The 18999-nt window shown below is 48.5% G+C and overlaps 4 protein-coding genes across 25 annotated transcripts in view; 2 read left to right on the top strand and 2 right to left on the bottom strand.

Annotated features, from left to right (window-relative positions):
• The first annotated feature begins 1326 nt into the window (after positions 1-1326).
• Positions 1327-4637, top strand: arf1 (ADP-ribosylation factor 1). 2 transcript variants are annotated; one of them, XM_053884053.1, is made up of 6 exons: positions 1327-1442; positions 2106-2288; positions 2359-2469; positions 2769-2893; positions 3760-3962; positions 4022-4637. In XM_053884053.1, exons 2-5 carry the CDS (start codon positions 2144-2146, stop codon positions 3922-3924), a joined length of 546 nt encoding a protein of 181 aa, XP_053740028.1. In that variant the 5' UTR covers positions 1327-1442; positions 2106-2143; the 3' UTR covers positions 3925-3962; positions 4022-4637. The 2 variants fall into 2 exon arrangements, with proteins under 2 accessions (XP_053740028.1, XP_053740026.1); XM_053884051.1 differs by having other exon boundaries at positions 3760-4636.
• A 203-nt stretch (positions 4638-4840) lies between these two features.
• On the bottom strand, positions 4841-8472 carry c13h1orf35 (chromosome 13 C1orf35 homolog). The gene is made up of 8 exons (XM_053884041.1): positions 7973-8472; positions 7232-7382; positions 7116-7161; positions 6929-7002; positions 6786-6858; positions 6603-6682; positions 6412-6534; positions 4841-6226 (listed from the first exon to the last, which is right to left on the bottom strand). The coding sequence occupies exons 1-8, from the start codon at positions 8067-8069 to the stop codon at positions 6004-6006; spliced, it is 867 nt and encodes a 288-aa protein (XP_053740016.1). The 5' UTR covers positions 8070-8472; the 3' UTR covers positions 4841-6003.
• On the top strand, positions 7098-18300 carry guk1a (guanylate kinase 1a). 8 transcript variants are annotated; one of them, XM_053884045.1, is made up of 8 exons: positions 7116-7848; positions 8469-8603; positions 11150-11263; positions 11946-11987; positions 12201-12436; positions 12505-12589; positions 12661-12746; positions 14249-18300. In XM_053884045.1, exons 2-8 carry the CDS (start codon positions 8570-8572, stop codon positions 14282-14284), a joined length of 633 nt encoding a protein of 210 aa, XP_053740020.1. In that variant the 5' UTR covers positions 7116-7848; positions 8469-8569; the 3' UTR covers positions 14285-18300. The 8 variants fall into 8 exon arrangements, with proteins under 8 accessions (XP_053740025.1, XP_053740023.1, XP_053740024.1 ...); XM_053884046.1 differs by lacking the exon at positions 14249-18300 and having other exon boundaries at positions 7110-7848; positions 8469-8571; positions 12661-13850; XM_053884043.1 differs by lacking the exon at positions 14249-18300 and having other exon boundaries at positions 7110-7848; positions 12661-13850.
• Positions 17608-18999, bottom strand: part of obscnb (obscurin, cytoskeletal calmodulin and titin-interacting RhoGEF b) — a 40594-nt gene continuing 39202 nt past the window's right edge. For all 14 annotated transcript variants that reach the window (XM_053884029.1, XM_053884025.1, XM_053884030.1 and 11 more), the window contains one exon: positions 17608-18952. In XM_053884029.1, the coding sequence (XP_053740004.1) occupies positions 18118-18952 (835 nt within the window). In that variant the 3' untranslated portion in view covers positions 17608-18117. The remainder of the gene's footprint in view (positions 18953-18999) is intronic.

The following is an 18999-nucleotide window of genomic DNA, read 5'->3' as shown; positions in this document are numbered from 1 at the left end:
CCATGTTACTGCAGCCAGAGGCGGGAGCTCATATGGCCACATGAAGCAGGGATTCGATGCCACTGTTTTCCCCACAACAGGAGATTACCATATGAAACACTGTCTTTAAATGATGGCCGTCTCCGTGGAAATGAAGCTCTGATGTTCCTGGTGGAGGGAAGTGGTCCATGATGGTACTGGCCACTGCAGATGCCAAAGGAAGGACAGGTGAGAATACAATGGTCCCGAATGCTTGGTCTTCTGTGGCTGGCACCTGCTGGGCCCCAACATCTCCGCGACTCATGAGCGTTATCGACGGCTTCAGCAGAGTGAGGAGGGGCTTCAGGGAGCCGCACATTAGAGTTGTGTGGTCCTTGGGACGCCGAGTCCGCCCCCCTCCCTGCTGATCTTCTGCCCCGGTCCCCTCCTGCTGCCCCCTCTGCTGGGGGCAGGAGGCATAGTTGACCCTGGTTAAAATTCAACTGGCCTCACAATGACGCTCCGGGGTGAAAAGAAAGGAAGTGGAAGTTTGGAAACAACTGCTTCTCAGGATTGAAGCACTTTTAAAGTGAGACAGTTATGACTCGCGTTTTACAAGCCGCCACAATGACACGGAGGCCACTCGCCAGCGCCCCCATCAGGGCTGCGGCTGCCACGGCACAGGATCTGACCGGCGAGCAGGGATCCACTACAGGCACTATTCGATGCTTAAATGCGCCGATAGTTTCTTATTCATGGGCAGGATAATAACACGGCGCTGAAAAAGTAAAAATAAATAATAATAAAATAGGGAAAGGTGCGGCGCCATTTTTGTTGACTATGACCAGCATTGTTTGTTCTGTAACATTGAACACTTTCAAACTTGTCCACGCCCTCCGCATTATATTAGAGTTAGGGGTTATTTTTCCTTATGATTTTATTTTTCCTCCTAAACTGTTCATCCTCGTTAATTACTGAATCAGAATCAGAAAAAAAACTTCCCGTTAAACTAATATTTCAGTGTAATCGACTACATTTGAGGATCTCTTTTTAAATTAATTTTAATAATGATTTATTATACGATATGTACAATGACTTTGTAACAAAAGTCAGTAACAAAACTAAACGTGCATAAATACCGTATTCATGGTACAAATACAATTTCAAAAATGTGAAATGTAGTCAATAATAAGGGAAAGAAAAAGACAAAACAATCTGAGACAGGAAGCTTATTCTTTATAACATCTGATTTTTTTAAAAATTAAATTCTTCTCGCGTGTTTCATTGTGGACCGAGAGGTTGGTTTACAAACGGAAGGTGTAGCATTTGCTCGTCAGTGTCACTTCCATCCTGCAGTGTCTCGCGCAGCGCAGGAGGAGCGTTCGCTTTCCTCACCGGGCGGAACCTCTGACGTGTCATTCCGTCGCCATTTTTCCTGCTGACGGACGGCACCGCCTGTCGTCAGGAAGCGCACCAGCACCTGTGTGAGTGTCTCCGACTCTTTCTTTCACCCCTTCCCGTTGACTTCGCGTGTTTGTTCTGGAGTCATGTCAACTTTGTTTCGAAGCCTTAAACCGTCTCCACTCGACTTGGCCGACTGGTGCCGTCTGGCTAACCGAGCTAGCCTCCCCGCACCGAGCCGCGCGCGGCTGTTGTGGCCGCTGGAAGTCGCGTGTAAACCAGTCGGGCCGCGTCGGTGACAGCACCGGCCGTAGGTGCTCCTCACACACACCGTATCGCGGGGTTCGGTGTCGTCGTCTGCTCGTGCGACGCGTCTGGTTCGAGGTCTGCATGCGAGTTGTAGTTTGGTGGCGGTGAACACGTCAGACGTCATTCTGACTCGGCTCGTCATCACGTCGTGTTGTATTGCTGTGTGGCACCACTCCTGGGTTCAAACCAAACCCTCGTGTGTCTCCTTGACACAAGGATCCAAGCCACAATCGTGTCAGTGTTGTGTCTTTGCTGCAACGAAAAGTGTGTGTAAGACGTTAAATCAGATAGTGAACTGGCCCGACTCGCTGGCGCTGACGCGCACACTCATCGTGCTCGTCACAGTCGGAGTGGTCAAACCAGAAGTGTGGTATTTGCTGGCTGCACCTATCTTCACTGAAAGTGGCCTGTCTTTCCCTTCACTCTCTGTTTTCCAGGTCATTTCAGCGGGAGTAGAACCGAGTCCCCAGTCGCCATGGGGAACATATTTCAGGGGCTCTTCTCAATGTTCACCAAGAAGGAGATGAGGATCCTGATGGTGGGTCTGGACGCCGCCGGCAAGACGACCATTTTGTACAAGCTCAAGCTGGGCGAGATTGTGACCACCATCCCCACCATTGGTAACTGTCCTGCGTGAAGGCGCGTGAGTCACTTCTGGACTCGAATGTCAACGGTGCCGTCCCTGCCCAGGTTTCAACGTGGAGACCGTCGAGTACAAGAGCATCAGCTTCACAGTGTGGGACGTGGGTGGTCAGGACAAGATCCGTCCGCTGTGGCGTCACTACTTCCAGAACACACAGGGTGAGTGCGTTCGCTCTGACATGCTTCACGTGGTTCTGAAAGAGATGTGTCGCACGTGTGTGGGGAGCAAACACCAGGCCCGTCCAGGGCAGAAGAGGGGACCAGCCACAGGCATGTGGTCAGGCAGGGCATGAAGAGGACGGACCCTGTGACCAGGGAGGATGAGGACGTTGATGAAGGTGACGATGGAGGTGCACTTGCTGCGGAAACCTCCATGAGAAATGGCTGAAGATGATGTGTCTGGCTGGAGGCCTCCAACCATCCATGTCGTTTATGAATCCCTTTGTTTCCTCCTCCAGGTCTCATCTTTGTGGTGGACAGCAACGACAGAGAGCGGATCGGTGAGGCTTGTGACGAGCTCATGAGGATGCTGGCGGAAGACGAGCTGCGTGGCGCCGTGCTTCTGGTGTTTGCCAACAAACAGGTACAGCACGGATGTGTGGTGGTTCCGGGGGGTCACAAGAGAGCCTTGGCCACGTCATGGTTCCGTTGGGTGAAATTCTCCCCCGCGGTTGATGCAAACTGATCAAGTTTTGGATGATGTACTGGACCGTCATCACACATGGTAGCGTTTCAACCAGACGTCCGTCGCAAGGGGTCAGCACTGAGCACAGTTGCTTCTGAAACTGACACCGTGCTTCACCAGAGAAAGATATTTCATTGAAACCTTTGGTCCAAAACTACTGCAGCTGCCTGTGCTGTTGCAGTCCATCGTGCTACTTTGTATTCGCGGTGAGCGTCTTTTGAACTGAGGGGTCATGTTTGTTTGGCGACACAAACCCTCCAATCAGGACATGCAGTTTATAGAAGACCACCCTTTGACCATGAGTAACATGTCTGAGTTGACGCCTGTCATGAGCTATGAGAGTGCAAGGTTGGAGTGAAGCTGGCGTGAAGTCCTTTCCTCAGATGCGCTCGCTGGTGTTTACTGTCTTACTCGGGTTGTAAAAAGGTGTTGGTCCACTCATGTAGACACTTGGTGTTTGTCTTCCAACTGACGAAAATGAAGATCAGAGTTGTACAAACATCAACACAGCTTCCTTCTGAGAAACGACTGAAAGCAAACTGCTGGACAACACAGCTGCTGAAGGACACCAGGAGATGGGTTTTGAGCTAGGATTAATGCCCTGAAAATGCAGTGTTTTGAGGAACAGGTTGATGGAGTTCAGGTGTGTCGTGTGTGACGTGTGTCAACTCGAGTTCAAAGATGAAACTGTTGCTTGAACATTGAATGTTTTTAAGACGTGCTCAGCGGCCACTGATCTAATGGGCTCTGTTCTTGTTTGTCAGGACCTTCCCAACGCCATGAGCACGTCAGAAATCACAGAGAAATTGAAACTTCCCACGCTGCGCAACAGACACTGGTACATCCAGTCCACCTGTGCCACCACCGGCGACGGCCTGTATGAAGGACTGGACTGGTTGTCCGCTCAGCTGAAGAAAGTCTCGCACTAGTCAGGCCCCGGCACCGACCAGACGCTGCACTGTCCAATGTACTGCCTTGTAAAGTCACCGCTTTGTAATCCCGCCATTGTAAATATGTAATGTCCAGTTGCAGGCCGTAACGGCGACGCATCATGCACCGCAGTGATGCGCCAACGTTGACCGTCCTGTTGCACTGGGATCAGGTGCCTTTGCAACTGGCGCTGGGTGAGTTTGAGACCAATCATTCCACTGGTGAGAGCGCGGCTATGTTTTGCACACGTCAGCCTCGGGAGGAGGAAGAGGAGGAGGAGGAGGAGGGGGGTGGGGGAAAGATTCCGAAGATCAGTGGCCTTGAACCAGTGCTTTCCTATTAGGGTGTTTTTACTTCTCTGCTGTTGAGGGTTTTTATGTCTTAAGGTTTGACTGCAGTACAATCTGTGATGTTTGTTTTCTGGAGGCGAAGCACTGCAGTGCTTTCAAACTATGCAATAAATAATCAGTCAGGGTTGTTGGGAAAACACGTGGCCATAATAATAATGATAATGAAGCCGCTGAAGCTGGCTGCTCGCACTGCCTTTATTTAACGTCCCCGCTGCGGTTCAGGATGATCTTTTCACGCCTTCGATCATCTGGACTCGGAGAGAAAACTCGTGCTCGTGCTCTGATTTGTCATTGATTTCTGTTTCTCTATTAAACTGAACTGTTGGAACATGTTCTTGTTTGGTCCATTCTGAAGTTGTGTCCCTGCACTGCCTTCGTTTCTGTGTGGAAAATTCATGACTAATGCGGCCTTAACTTCCGTGGTGAGCGTTTCCCGAAGCTTCCCTCCTGTGGGTCCAAGAGTCTTCTTCCACTCGAGGGACTCCAGAATGACCAAAGATGGCAAGTTGATTTTCTTCAAATTGACTTTTTATTGACATTGTTCCTCTCTGAAATCCTTGTTTTTTTTCCTGAAAATGACCTTGGACTGTAGCAGTGAAATGTCTCCTGAAGCTTGAATAATTTAACAAGTGTTTTCAATAACACGTGGATTAAGTCACAGTTCATAAAGAGATGCTGTGTTTGAAGGTGACCTGAAATGACCACGGTCATGTGACGGGTGGTGCACCAGTGGATCCTCCAGTGACGTCGGCCTGGGTCTGGTCCTGACCGCCCTGATGCTGCAGGTGTTTGCAGCCTGGCCGGCCGAGCCACAGCATTCTTGCAGGTCGATTACGCTGCCATGGTTGGAGCAGCCGAGCCTGTGAAACGGGACGAGCTGCTGCGGAGGGTGGGAGTGGGCCCCGGGCTCCTCGGAGCGGCGGCTTTGTCCGGCCTCCTCTCCCGCTGCTCCGTCAGCTTGGCTTGTGTGTGGCGCTGCTCAGCCCTCGTAAAAGGAGCCGCCTGGTTTCGTGCTCTCCTCCTCATGAATGCCTTGCTCTTTTTAGTGCACCCCCTCAGGTGCCAGCCGGCGGAACCCCCCCGACCCCCAGAGCCATTCACGGCTAACGCAAACACTGCACCCCATTATGACCGGCGGAGAGAGCATTCCAAAGGTGTCGCACCAGTCGGGACGGTGAGGGGATTAATGGAGAAGAAGAAGAGGGGGATGCTGGGCGCTTCAGGGGAGGAAGGAAGACTCTTGAATGAACTGTGCCTCCAGAAAAACCTGATTCATTTCCTTTATTAAATCACTGGCTCATATAGTGAGGGATTTTAGGCCCGAGAGTTGGCGCCCAGCGCAGCTCTGGGGTCCACTGTCGCCCCCCTCCCCCTTAATATATTAAACATAAAGTAGGAATCTTGTGTCGGAGACCAAGGGGTTCTTCTGACAGGGGCTGCTGGAGGATCACCTAACACCTGCTTCATCAGGCCTTGTGAGGGCTCCTGGTATGGTTCAGAAAAGCCCACGAACCAATCTGGTCTGGAGCTGCTCAGAGACCCCGGACAAACCAAAACAGTCCTGTGGTCCTGCGGCGGCACACGAGCGCGGCTCAGGACAGGTCAAGTGTTGAGAAGAAGGTTGAGTGAAACTTTATTCAAGTGATAGGTCACTTCACTAAAAACAGGCTCAGAGGGTGAATGAGGTCTGCACATAATGCGTCTCGGAGCGAGGGGGTGGGGCGGACGTCAGCTGTCCGAGTCGGTGTCGTGGCGTCGCCTGTGGCTTTGTGCGGCTCCGCCGGGGGCCGTCCTGTGGCTGCCAGGGTTACGGGCCACCGGGGACCCCCCATCACTGGAGTCTGTGTCGTGGCGCTGATGAGGCTCGGCCCCTCTTGAATGGCTGTCATGGGGTCTGGCTCCACTCTGACTACGCTGTGATGGATTATGATGGTGGTGGTCCTTTTTGTGTCTGAGGGAGAAAACCATCAATGACTGGGTGGAGGTGGGCAGTGTGACGGCCTTATTGGCCTCCAGGAGTGAATTATGTTGCGGGGAGTCAAGTCGCGACACATCTGCGCCACGGCGCTTCAGTGCCCTCTAGTGGCGACGATTGAAAGTGCACTTCAAACTTTCAGACGTTGGAACTTAACGCACCTTTTTCTGTCGTCATCAGACTCAGAAGACGAAGAGTCTCTCCTGTGCCTTTTCTTTTTCTTTTCCTTCTTCCTTTTCTCCTTCTTGCTCTTCTTTTCCTTCTTTTTCTTTTTGCTCTCAGGCCTTCAGGAGAGGATGCGCAGCGTGAGCGTTTGTTGGAGCCATCCAAGAACACATCCACCAACACTTACACTTCCTCTGGCTGCGTCTTCTCCAGGCTCTGCTGAGGTTTGGCTGCGCTGGTTTCCGGGCGGGACACGGTCTTGTGATGCTGTAATGAGATCACAGGGATGTGGCAAGTGGCACTGGCGTGACGGCAACAAGGCCGATCTGATTCCAGTGTTGGGAAGGTGTTGCTGCCAGTTTGGACTCACTGTAAACACCGGCAGGCCCATTTTGGCAGCCTCTTTTTCTGCCTGGGACAGAACCAGTTTCCGCCCTCCTGAGCTGTGAACGAAGCACGTGGACAGTCAGCTTCCAATTGTAAACAGGTTTTTCAGCGGATACACTCCCTCACCTCCCCAGACCAGAGATCCGATCCACGCTCCTCTCTTCACCGTCTTCTTCCCGCCGGTAAACCTCCGCTAGGTCCTGGTTATATCATTACAATTCACCACCACAACAGTCAATATTAGTGTAAATATAACCATTGAAATGAGTTTGCTAACTTGTCAAATCATTTTGGCGCAGGTCAGCGAAAGTACCTCTTTGGTCAAGCCGGTCGGCTGTCGCTTGATGTTCTTGTGCCCTCTGGAAAAGAAGAGACGAATGTTGGAAGTATTTCTCGACAGCCAACCTTGTGTGGCGGCGGGACGCGTACAGAGCGGCCATCAAGGCTTCGTGCTCCGCAGCTTTGACTGCTGCGAGTTCCTCTTCTCTCGTCCGCACTGCGCCGCCCTTTTTGTCTTTTGAATACCAGGTCAAGTCTTTGCCTTTCTGCCATCGTCCCACTGGCGCCATCAAGGAGTTCCCTGATGAGAGAGAGAGAGAGACAGAGCAGCGCATGACTCCAGCACTTGCTGACTTCACTGACAGTTTGGCTGTGCAACTCCCCTCACTGTACAGCACTCGTACATGACAGGAAGTGTCAGATCCAGCTAATGTCAACAGGAGGAGTCGGTCACAGAGAAGCGCATCACTGTCTGTGGACTCGTCCAACTTCCTGCCAACATGAGCGGCGAGGCTTATATTTGGGTTCAAAGTCTCTTCATTAAAAGCACGGCGTCTGAGTGACACCGGTCCAAAAGGGGCTGACAACGTTTCTCTGGAGGCCCAGCGGAGCGAGAGAGAGGGCTTTTCCTCCGGGGTCATCCACGGAACCGTCGATTGGTTGCTCTCCACACAGACGCCAGGTGCGCTGACGGTCGACGGAAGAGCTCCGAGAGCAGCGGTCAAGTGCGCCCGAGCTGCCTGCCATGAGGGAGGCCACCAACAGAGGTGTGTAGGCGCGGGTCACCGGCCACTGGGGCGCGTGTTTGTCGCGGCTCCCTCCCGCAGAGTCTCGTTCCGTTAGCATGTAGCATGTTAGCCAAACAAAGCGCGGCTCCGCTAGCGAACCTACCGAGGTAGTTTTCTCGGTGCTTGTCCACTTTCACGTCGTCCCAGGTGAACTGTCCCTGTCCGCCTCGGACTCCCCCGGATCTCGAAGAGCCAAACATGTCGGCGTTTTAGAGAAGCCTCCCCAAGTGCGTGTGCTAGCGTTAGCTACTTTAGCATCCGCTGCCTTTCACGGCCCCGGCGTCCCGGACTCTGACGACGCTTCCTGCAACTCGGTCCCTTGTTCTGCCCCAGAGCGGCGTGTACACACGTGTGGTTTTGAAAAAGAGAAGGTTTAGTGGCGCTCGCGGATCAGCGAGGGGAAAAAAGCTCACTAGCGGCTGATAGTTGAGGTTTGCCTAATTTGCCGGGTGATTCCCAGTCCGTCCTCGCGGACGTGGACGCGGGCAGAGTCGCTGGCTCCACAAGCGAGTCGTTTGTTCAGAAGCAGATTGTTGTTGCAGTTTCCCGGCGCTTCCTTCCCGTCCATCAACGTAACGTGTTGACGTTTTGGTCCGCAGTGACGTCATGACGCAGGCAGCGCCGCCAGCGCTCATGGCTCTCGCATCAAAGAGAAGGGAGGCAGGAAACGTCCACTGACGCTCGGAATCGCTAGACCCTGATGTACGTGAGATATTTTACCAGGCTATTTTCAGGTAGGAAGGAGGAAACTGTCCGTCTGTTGTGGCTGTGTTGCGGTGTCGCTGCAGGAACCCGCGTGTTCTTCCGTCCGGGAAGATGTGGGGAAGATGGTTCCGGAACAACAACAACTTCTTCTCCAGACTGTTGGCGGCACCAATGCCACGGCTCCCGAGAACGAGTCGGCTGTTGTTGAGCTCTCTTCCAGAGAGAGTCGGCTGTCGCCCAACTCTCTGGGCTCTGTGTCATAACATGTAACGACAGTGTAATTACTGGTTGCGTGTGCAGGCGGCAGGTTCGAATGAAGACGAGACTGAGATGATGCCTTCAGCTCCAACCAGCTGATGAGTCTGTCGCCTGATTTCTCTGTAGCTTCTGCGGCATCATGATCGAGTGGCGTGAAGCAGAAGCTCTTGGTTCACTGTTGCCTGTTGCTGAGGTCAAAGTGCGTGTGGAACGGTTGATCTGATCGCCAAGATAGTAGCTGAAGAAAGCTTGCTTTGCTGACCCTGTGACTCAGTGAGGGATGAAGAGCTGAGCGCAGTCCAAGACTCTGTTTCTTGCTCTGTCCAGCTTGACTTTTCACTAGTTTTATGAAAGTGAAATGGTGACGACTGTCCTGCTGATTTGATTAAGGCCTCGTGACTGGTGTTCGCTCACGAGTGGTTCAACGTTAGGGAAGACATTAGCGCGACCTGGACAACACCACACCCAGCTGCTTCATGTGTGTCAGGAGGTCTGGGGTCAGAGGTCACCATCAAGCCCTTTGCTTGGCTCAGTGGTGTTTCATTGATGCTGAATCCCTTAAATGTCCTGTTGTACTGAGAACCATTTGATGGATCATGTTTTGCTTCTTACTCAGAGGACTTGACGTCGCTGGGGTGTACTGACTGCTGTACTGACTTGGTTTGATGTGGGAGAAAGCGTGGTGGTCACATGATCATCTGCATTTCTGGAAGCAGCTGCTTGTGATCCTACAGCTGCAGCGCGTCCAACGCTGGGGTATAAATACACGGTATATCGCCTGCACCGAAGTCTATTTTTAAGACCCCTGCAGTAAAGCAACAACTCGGGCTACAAGTCCCATGATGCAGTGCCGTTGAGCTGGTTAGCTCTGCTTCATTGTGGACCATCAGGAGTCAGTGTTTATCTCTTAGTGTCATCACTCGTGAACCTCATCCACTCAGAGCTGGTTTCAGCCATTAGAAAGCAGCTCCAGCTCCAGGAGGTGGCGATGTTGCAACTGGTGAGAACCTTTCAACTGTGACTTTCCCACCAGTTCCACCCATCACTTGAGTCTCTCCACGGAACTGACTCGTGCAGCGTCACACCGAACACTATACGCGGTGGATGTAAACAAACATGGCCGACCACCAGACCCATCTCTCTCTTTTCTCATCAATTTTTATTTCTTGATGTATTCAGTGTGAGTGTTCTTGGCACTTGAAGTACTCACTGGAGCATATTGGGTTCAAATCATTGTAGCCTGGAGCTTCTTTAGACGAAGGACTGACACGAGTCAGGCTGCTCCAGAACCATAAATGAGCGCAGCTTTCAGCACAGTGAGAAATGCATCTGTGAAAGTCTGACATTTTGGCCTGCAACAGTCCACACAACCAGGGAGTGAGAAATGCCACGTTCTCCGGGGGACTCGGATCAAGTGTTTATTTCAGGGCAGTGGCACAAACACACCGGGGGACGTGACAAAAGAGCCTGTTCCTGGCCAGGACACCCAAGTAATCACATGACCAGGAAGTGAAGAGCAACTGTGCGATGAAGCTAAAGTGTGCGACCAGAGACTTGGTGGTTTGTTGGGTCGCTGGCGGCTCAAGAGGACGGAGGATGACTCTTGTCACTTGCACCTGCAGCAGGCTGTCGGGGCTTCGCCTAGCGACCACTGGGGCCGGCCTCAGCCGGCGCTTCTCTCCCGCTGCTCTGACTCTCTTCAGCGGCTCAGAATGTCCCATGGATGAGCTCATGCTTCTGACCGACGGGAGCTGCTGCCACAGCTGACTGTGTGAGTACGTGTTCCGCGGCTCTTTCTCTGGTTTAGACTCAACTCGTCCGCTGACCGTCTGACTCGAGACTGGGCGGTTGAGTCCTCCTGGCGAGTACGGTGCGTTTGATTGGCTTCCTGTTTAACTGGAGCCGTGTGGCCCAGTGCTTGGGCTGCGTCGGGTCCTCCGCTGCAGCCTCAGCTGCTGCAGCCTCTGGTGCTGCAGCCTCAGCAGCACCAGAGGCTGTGCGGCCTCACTGCTCCGACACTCCTGTTCGGCAGGTTTGACTCAGAAGAAGGAGCCGAGCCAAACCCGTTGCCGGGTGACGTGGCTCACTCCTCCTCTGTGACGTGCGAACACACCCTGCTGACTCCAGTGTGAGCTAGCGAAGCGGCCGTCTCAGGTCGTGTTGGCGGAACACAGGTCAGTCTCCAGCTCCTCTGCCCTCGCCGTCACCGTGGCAACCTGCGCTGAGTGAAGAGCCTCTCGATCGGGGCCGGGCTGCTGCGCCTCGTGCTGCTCTCTGCTCCGTCCGTCTGGCTGAACACAACCCTCTTGTCTTGCAGCGATGGCTGGTCCCAGGCCCGTGGTTCTGAGCGGCCCGTCCGGGGCCGGCAAGAGCACCCTGCTGAAGAAGCTGATGAAGGAGTACGACAGCGTCTTTGGATTCAGCGTCTCCCGTGAGTCAACACCGCCGCGCTCCGCTTCTCACTGCTGTGTTTACAGACGTGTGTGTGTGTGTTGTCTAACCTGCCTCGTGGGGACCTATTCTTCACGACACACCATCCTCGTGGGGAGGTCCCCACAGGTCCAAACCTCAATAACTGGGTGATTCTAACTGGGTTCCAGTTTGGTTCAGAGTCAAGGTTGAGTTTAGCCATGTGTTTTAGATGGTTGGGTGTAGAGGGAGAGGCTGGGGAAAGGGTGATGTCAATGACGCTCCTCACTGAGACAGGAAGACAGACGTGTGTGCATGTGCCTGTGTGTGGACCTTGTGTAGCTGTGCATGTGGGGACCAACTCTAGGAAACACAGTGCCTTGCGGGGACATTTTTCCGGACCCCACAGATCCAGGCTTCAGCCTTGAGGGTTTGAACTTGAAAGTGAGTGGGTCCAGAGTCGTGGTCCAGGTTCAGGGGCAGAGGCTGGGGAAAGGGTGCTGGCCAGGAGAGGTCCTCACGAGGACAGAGAGGCAGACGAGCTGGAGTCAGTGGCGTCTGACTGAAGCACCAGATGATGGAGCTTGACTTAGTGAGTCACATGACGGAGCTCCTGGTGTTGGCAGGGATCTGAAGTCACGTGACTGTAGTGAACGTCATGCATCGCACCATCCAACCCTCCTCCTCCTGCTCTTCCTCCTCAGACACGACCAGAAGTCCTCGACCTGGAGAAGAGAACGGCAAAGGTACCAGCTGCTTCCCTCAGGGGTCACTGTGGAGCAGCAGAGGAAGCTCTGTTGACAGGATGTGAAAACAACAGTCGAATAAGCGAATGACGATGAAATAGAAAGGGATTTGAGCTTCTGTTTTGGCTCTGGAAGCAGGAAGTAGTTCCCTGCTGGGACCAGTGCAGTACCGGGCGACGCCACTAGGTGTCCTCACCGCTGACTCTCTTGCAGACTATCACTACGTCTCGCGGGAGGCCATGCAGGCGGCCATCGCACGAGGAGACTTCATCGAAAACGCCGAGTTCTCTGGGAACCTGTACGGCACCAGCAAGGCGGCGGTGCAGGCGGTGCAGGCCAAGAACCTCATCTGCATCCTGGACATCGACATGCAGGGCGTGCGCAACATCAAGAGGACGGACCTGGACCCCATCTACATCTCCATCCAGCCGCCGTCCATGACCGTGCTGGTGAGCCACCCGGGCGCCGCCGTGCTGCGCCGCCGCCCGGCTCACCTGCCGCGCTTGTCTCGCCGCAGGAAACCCGCCTGAGGGACCGGCAGACCGAGTCGGAGGAGAACCTGCAGAAGCGACTGCGGGCAGCCGAGGTGGACATGGAGCTGAGTGAGTGAAGCGGCCGTGACCTCTGACCCCCAGGGCAGCCGCTGAGTCTGTGTGTGTGTGTGCGGCGGCAGGTAAGGAGCCCGGGATGTTCGACGTGGTCATCATCAACGACCGTCTGGAGGAGGCGTACGGGAAGCTGCAGGAAGCTCTGCTGGAGGTGAGCGCCCCCCGCTGGCCGAGGCTGGGACTGGCCCAGGACCTCGCCGCCAGAAAAAAGCCCCTTTTTTAACAATCCCTCTTTGTTTTAAATCACTGACAAAATATTCTTTCAGTCTCTGGGAGGTTTTTTCAATCAGTCAAAGAAAATGTGTGTATAGTTTTTTCAATTCACTTGAAGAGAAATGGTGAAAAAAACACTGACTATAAAAAACACTGGGAGACCTTTTTAAATATTTAACAACAATCACTGGAATAGAAATCACTGGGTTTTTTTTTAATCACTGGAAAAAAAACACTCAGAGAAAATGAATTTAAAATTACGGGGAGAAAATGAAAAACCTACTTGGAAAAAAAGCCCTTCAAGAAAAAGTTTAAACAAACTAACGTGAATTATTTTTTGAGAGGGTAAATACTGGGGAAGACGGTTTGAGAAAAGAATCTTTTCAAAATCATTCCAGGAAAAACGTTTTCAAAAAAATCACTTTTTCATCATCACTGAGAGATTATTTTTAATCAATCAAAGAAAATATATATTTTTTCATCTCTGGGGGGATTTTTTTTTTCATTTGGAGAGAAATTATTTTAAAAAGAAATCACTGAGTGTGAAAAACAGTGGGAGAATTCACAAAAAATACTGGGACAAAAATCATGGACACTTTTTAAAAACCACTGGGAGATTTTTTTTCATCCATCAAAGAAAATTGTAAAAGAAAATTCCAAGGAGATTTTTTTTCTCATCAATAGGAGAGATTAAAAAAAAAAAAAAAGAAGTCACCGGGAGAACATTTTAAAAAATATTTGAAAACAATCACGGGGATGAAAAATATTTGTGTCAATGGGATTTTTTTTTTTTTCGCTTTTTTTTTTCGCTTGTAGAAAATTAAAAGACCATCACTTGGAGGTTTTCTGCAAGAAAAATATGTCAAAATCATTTAGGGGAAAAAAATAATGAAGAAAAAATAAGTACTGGGAGATTTTTTAATAAATCAAAAAAACTTTTAAAAAAACGTTTACCTTAAAGCTTTAATGACTGGAAGTGAAATTATTTTAAAAAGCAAAAATAAATAAAATCTTGGAAAAAACAGTTCAAGAAGAAAATTGACTGGAAGAAAAATAATTTTGAAAATCATTGCAGGAAAAAAATAACTGGGAGAAAGAATTTTAAAGAATCGCTGGGGAAAAATCTTTTTTTGAAATCAGAGAGAAAAACACCGGGAGAAAAAACGCCTCTCAGCGAATTGAAAACGTCTCTGAGGAAAAATGAAAAAACACTTTTTAAACACATAAAAACAACAAAAACACTAAGAAAATTGAAAAATATGCATCTGTCTTTACATATCTGTATGTATGTATTTAGAAAAGATGTACTTTGGCAAAAGAAGGAAAATGCCCGGGAGCAAAGCGTTTTTGTTTTGTGAAGCAGCAGGCCTGTGTTTGTCGGTCGTCCACGCCGTCCTGGGACTGGCTGCAGGCCCGGCTCTGACTCTCTGTCTCTTGCAGGAAATCCACAAAGTGAGGAAGCTCAGCTCGTCGTAGGCGCCTCGGTCCGCCTCCGTCCGCCTCCGGTCGCCAACATTCCCTCCAGCGGCGGCCGGCGCGGCTCCGAGGCTCCCGGGCAGCGCCCCCTAGGTTTACATGTAGTAGTTTGGCAGCGGATTGACTCGTAGGAATCCTTCACTTCTGACAGTGGCGGGACTGGGCCTGGTGGCGGAAGCATTCCGGCGGCGGGTGGACGCCGCCTCACCTCAGCGCCGCCAGGCGCTCGGCCGCTTCTGCTCGCGTGGCTTCTGTGTTTGTGGTGTGAATCCAACCTGTGCAGTGTGGAGCTTCACCTCCCGACTCAGAGCAACAGCCTTGACTGTCTGCCCCCCCCCCCCCCCCCCCCAAAACAGTTGGAGAAAAATAAAAAACCTCACTGGACGACATTTTTTTAAGTAAATGCGGGGAAAAAAACAAAGGAGATGAAAGCAATGAGACTTTTTTAAATGCACATTTTTCTTTAAATGCTATGAAAAAAAATGTTTTTTGAACCACTGGCAGATTTTTTTTAATCACTTATTTAAAATAAGGACAATTCACAATCAGAGTTTTTTTTTAACATCTAAAATATTTAATAACGGATAAAAACATTTTTGAAAAATCAAGGATTTTTGGAATCACTGAGAAAAAAAATCACGAGGCGAAAATTAATTTTCAAAAAGTCAAAAAAAAATATGCGAAAATGTTTTTGAAATAACTAAGATTTTTTTAAAATCCAAAAGTATTTTAAAATATGACTGATAATACATTATTATTATTAATCATTATTTTTAATCAATCAAAAAAATTTTTTTTAATCTCTTGGAGAATATTTTTAATAATTTGCAGAGAAATTATTATAAAAAGACGTAGGGAAAGGAAATCACTGCGAGAAAAATCACTGGGATAATGTTTTTTTTGTTTCTTTAAAAGTCACAGGAAGAAAAATTATATTAAAAATGGTATACGTATTTTTCGAATCATTAGGTGAAAAAAAAAATCACTGCAGGAAAAACACTGGGAAAATTAACAAAAATTTGGACAAAAATCACTGACACTTTTTTAAAATCACACAGAGAAAAAAATGATGGAGAAAATTATAATTTAAATTTAAATTAAAAACGGATGAGGAAAAATAAAAAATGTCACTGGAAGACTTTTTTTTAAGTAAATGCAGGGAAAAAAACAGCAACAAAGAGAAAAAAGCAATGAGATTTTTTTAAGTGCACATTTTTCTTTAAATGTGCTGAAAAACAAATGTTTTTTAAACCACTGGCAGATTTTTTTTATTCACTGGGAGGGAAATTATTATAAAAATTCTGAGATTTTTAAAAAATATTTAATTTGAGAAAAAATGTAAATCAAAATCAATGGGAGAAAATGAATGCACTAGAATTATAAAAGAAAATGTAATAATAATATATAATAATAATAAACATTTTAATAACAGATAAAAAAAAATGTTTGAATCAATGGGAAAAAAAATCACGAGGAGAAAATGAATTTAAAATTACTGAGAGAAAATTAAAAACCTACTTGGAAAAAAACATCTTAAACAAAATCACTTATTTTTTAATTAAAAAAATGACTGCGGAAAAAAATGTATTAACCAAATGATTGGGAGATCGATGCACTGGGAGAAGGTTTAAAAACATTTTCAAAGATTACCGTGGAAAAAAAAATCACTGCGAAAATGTTTTTTTTTAATCACTGAGAAATTATTTTTAATCAATTGAAAAAAAAAAATGACTCATTTGCAGAAAAATTATTTTAAAAAGACGGAGAGAAAAGAAATCACTGAATCAAAAAAACACTGGGAGAATTTCAAGTCAGAGAGAATATTTTCATATTATCACTGCGAGAATATTTTTGTTTTTTTTAAAAAATTACAGGAAGAAAAATTATTTTAAAAAAAGCGTGGTTTATGGATTTTCAAATCACTAGGTGAAAAAGAATTAACAAAAAATACTGAGGGAAAAATCACTGACACTTTTTAAAAATCACTTTTTTAGTCAATGAAAGAAAATAAAAAAAAATCTAAGGAGAATTTTTTTTTTCTAATGAAGGAATTCACTTAGAGATTTTCTGTAAGAAAAAAATATTTCAAAATCATATAGGAGAAAAAAATAAAGGAGAAAATTATAATTATATTTACTTTGAGAAAAAAGTAAATCATAATCATTGGGAGAAAATGAAAGCACTAAAATTATAAAATAAAATGTAATAATAATATAATATCATAAAAATAAATATTTTAATAACGGATAAAAATATTTTTGAAAAATCATGGATTTTTGAAAAAAAAATCTCGAGGACAAAATGAATTTAAAATTACTGGGAGAAAATTAAAAACCTACTTGGAAAAAAATCCCATCAAGAATTTTTTTTTTTTTTTTTTAAAGGGTAAATATTTTGAGAAAAATAAAAAAATAAGATTTTTTACAAAATCATTGCGGAAAAAAACGTATTAATCAAATCATTGGGAGATCGACGCACTGGGAGAATTTTTAAACACATTTTCAAAGATTACTGTGGAATAAAAATCACTGCGAAAATGCTTTTTTTTAATTCATGAGACTTTTTTTTTTTTATTATTTATTCATTTGCAGATAAATTATTTTAAAAAGAGGGTGAGAAAAGAAATCACTGAGTCTGAAAAACACTTTGAGAATTTCAAGTCACTACAAGAAATGTTTCTTTGTTTTTTAAAAATCACAGGAAGAAATATTATATAAAAAAAATAAAGCCTGGTATATGTATTTTTCAAATCACTAGGTGAAAAAGAATGAACAATTTTTTTTTTAATTAAAAAAAAAATCACTGGGAAAAAAAAAAATCAAAGGTGATTTTTTTTTCTAATCAAGAAAATCACTTGGAGATTTTCTGTAAGAATTATTACAATTACAATGATAAATTATAAAAAACAAAAATAAATAACGTCACTGGTGTAAAATGTAATAAAAATCAGGTTTTTGAAATCACTGAGATTTTTAAATGAAAAAATATATTAAAATATCAGATTTAAATAAAATCTATCTATCTATCTATATATGAATACATATATTAATGTATAAAATATGTAAAATCACTGGCATAGAAAATATTTTTTGAGTCACTGAACAAAATCACTTGAAACGTTTGACTGGGAGTTTTTTTTTATTATTTTAATCAATCAGAAAGAAGTAATTTTCAATTATTTTTTTTAAATCGCTGAGATTCACTGGGAGGACGTTTTGAAAAAAAAAGCACTTTTCCTTCATCCTTGACTTTTGGCCCAGATCCACATGGAGTTTGTGACAAGTCTGGGACTGGAGTTTTCCTTCTCCAGCTTCACACACACACAGCGACACACAGCGACACACAGAGAGTCACACAGAGAGTCACACACACACACACACACACACACAGACAGAGAGTCACAGACCAGCGTCGTGGACACAGACATTTATTCACTGCAGTTCAGCGACAGCACGTTCACGCGGCCTCGTGACGCTCGGCACTCGAGTCTCTTCGGCACGTGTTTTGCTTCACACCAATGAACATGCTTCACACCCGGAGGTCACCTGGAGGGCAGCGTCACATCTCTTCATGAAGATCCAAATCACAAGGAGCCAACCGGCCGGAGGAGGGTCAGGCCCGGCGCAGCCACCGGAGGGCGCTGCAGAGAAGGCTCTGCTCCAGCCTCATCTCCACTGGCGGCGACACACGGGTGCGACCGACGTGGGCTCACAGTCCAGTTAGCCGCGTTGCTAACACCTCCGCGCTAATCACAGCAAAGACAAGTCGCTAGCTTCTAATGTTTGACAGACGCGCGCGCTGTGACCGGATGCCGCGCTCCTCCTCTTCTCTTGCTACTGCTGGTGGAAGCGGCTGATCTGCAGCGTGACGGCCTCGCCCGGCGGCGTGCAGCCCGAGGTCTGCGTGGAGAGGCGGGTGCGGAAGCTGCGCTGGCCGCCCTCCTCGCGCTGCACCTCGCAGCAGTAGGACGGCCGCACCTGCAGCTGGGCCTGGCTCACCTGCACGCGCCGCTCCGTCCTGCAGGGGGCGCCCAGCAGGCCGTCTCTGACGCGGCCGAAAAAGCCGGCCGCGGGCCGACCCACGTTCAGCAGAACCGGCCGGCCCACGGCCGAGCCGCCCACCTCCCTCTGCAGCACCGAGACCTGGCTGGGCCTGTGCTCCGGCGGGTCCTGGGCCTCCTCGGGCACGTAGTCCTCCAGGTCCTCCAGAGTCAGAACCGGATCCTCCTCGCTGGGCCGCGGCCCGGGGCCCGGCTGGAGGAGCTGGGCGTGCTGCTGCTCGGTGGCCCCCCCCCCTGTGGGCGCGGGGCTGCCGGGCTCACGCTCCTCCACCTGCTTGTTGTTGGAGTTGTTGGTGTTGGGGTTCTCTGGGGGAGACCTCCTGGGTCTGGCGGCGGGTGCCCCGCGGTCCGAGCCCGCCGGCGACACCCCCCTTCTCCTGGACGGCCGAGGCGACCTGTTGACCTTGTACTCGATGACCTCCTCCACCTCCACCCAGCTGGGCTCGGCGCCCTGGGGCTGGGTGACACAGAGGGCGGGGAGGACGCTCTTCCGGGGGGTGGGCACCCGGCGCTGCCTGGACGCCTCTGAGGCGGCGGGTACGGCCAGAGCGGGCGAGCGGTGTCTCCTCATGCGAGGGTTCTTCACCACGGTGGTGATGACCTCCTCGCTGCACGTGCACACACAGAGGAGAGCTGTGAGTGGAGGGCCCTGGTC

Source organism: Synchiropus splendidus, chromosome 13 (genome assembly GCF_027744825.2).
Source record: "Synchiropus splendidus isolate RoL2022-P1 chromosome 13, RoL_Sspl_1.0, whole genome shotgun sequence".
Taxonomy (NCBI): Eukaryota; Metazoa; Chordata; class Actinopteri; order Syngnathiformes; family Callionymidae; genus Synchiropus; species Synchiropus splendidus.
The sequence above is the reverse complement of the archived record's forward strand: the minus strand, read 5'-3'. Positions and strand labels throughout refer to the sequence as shown.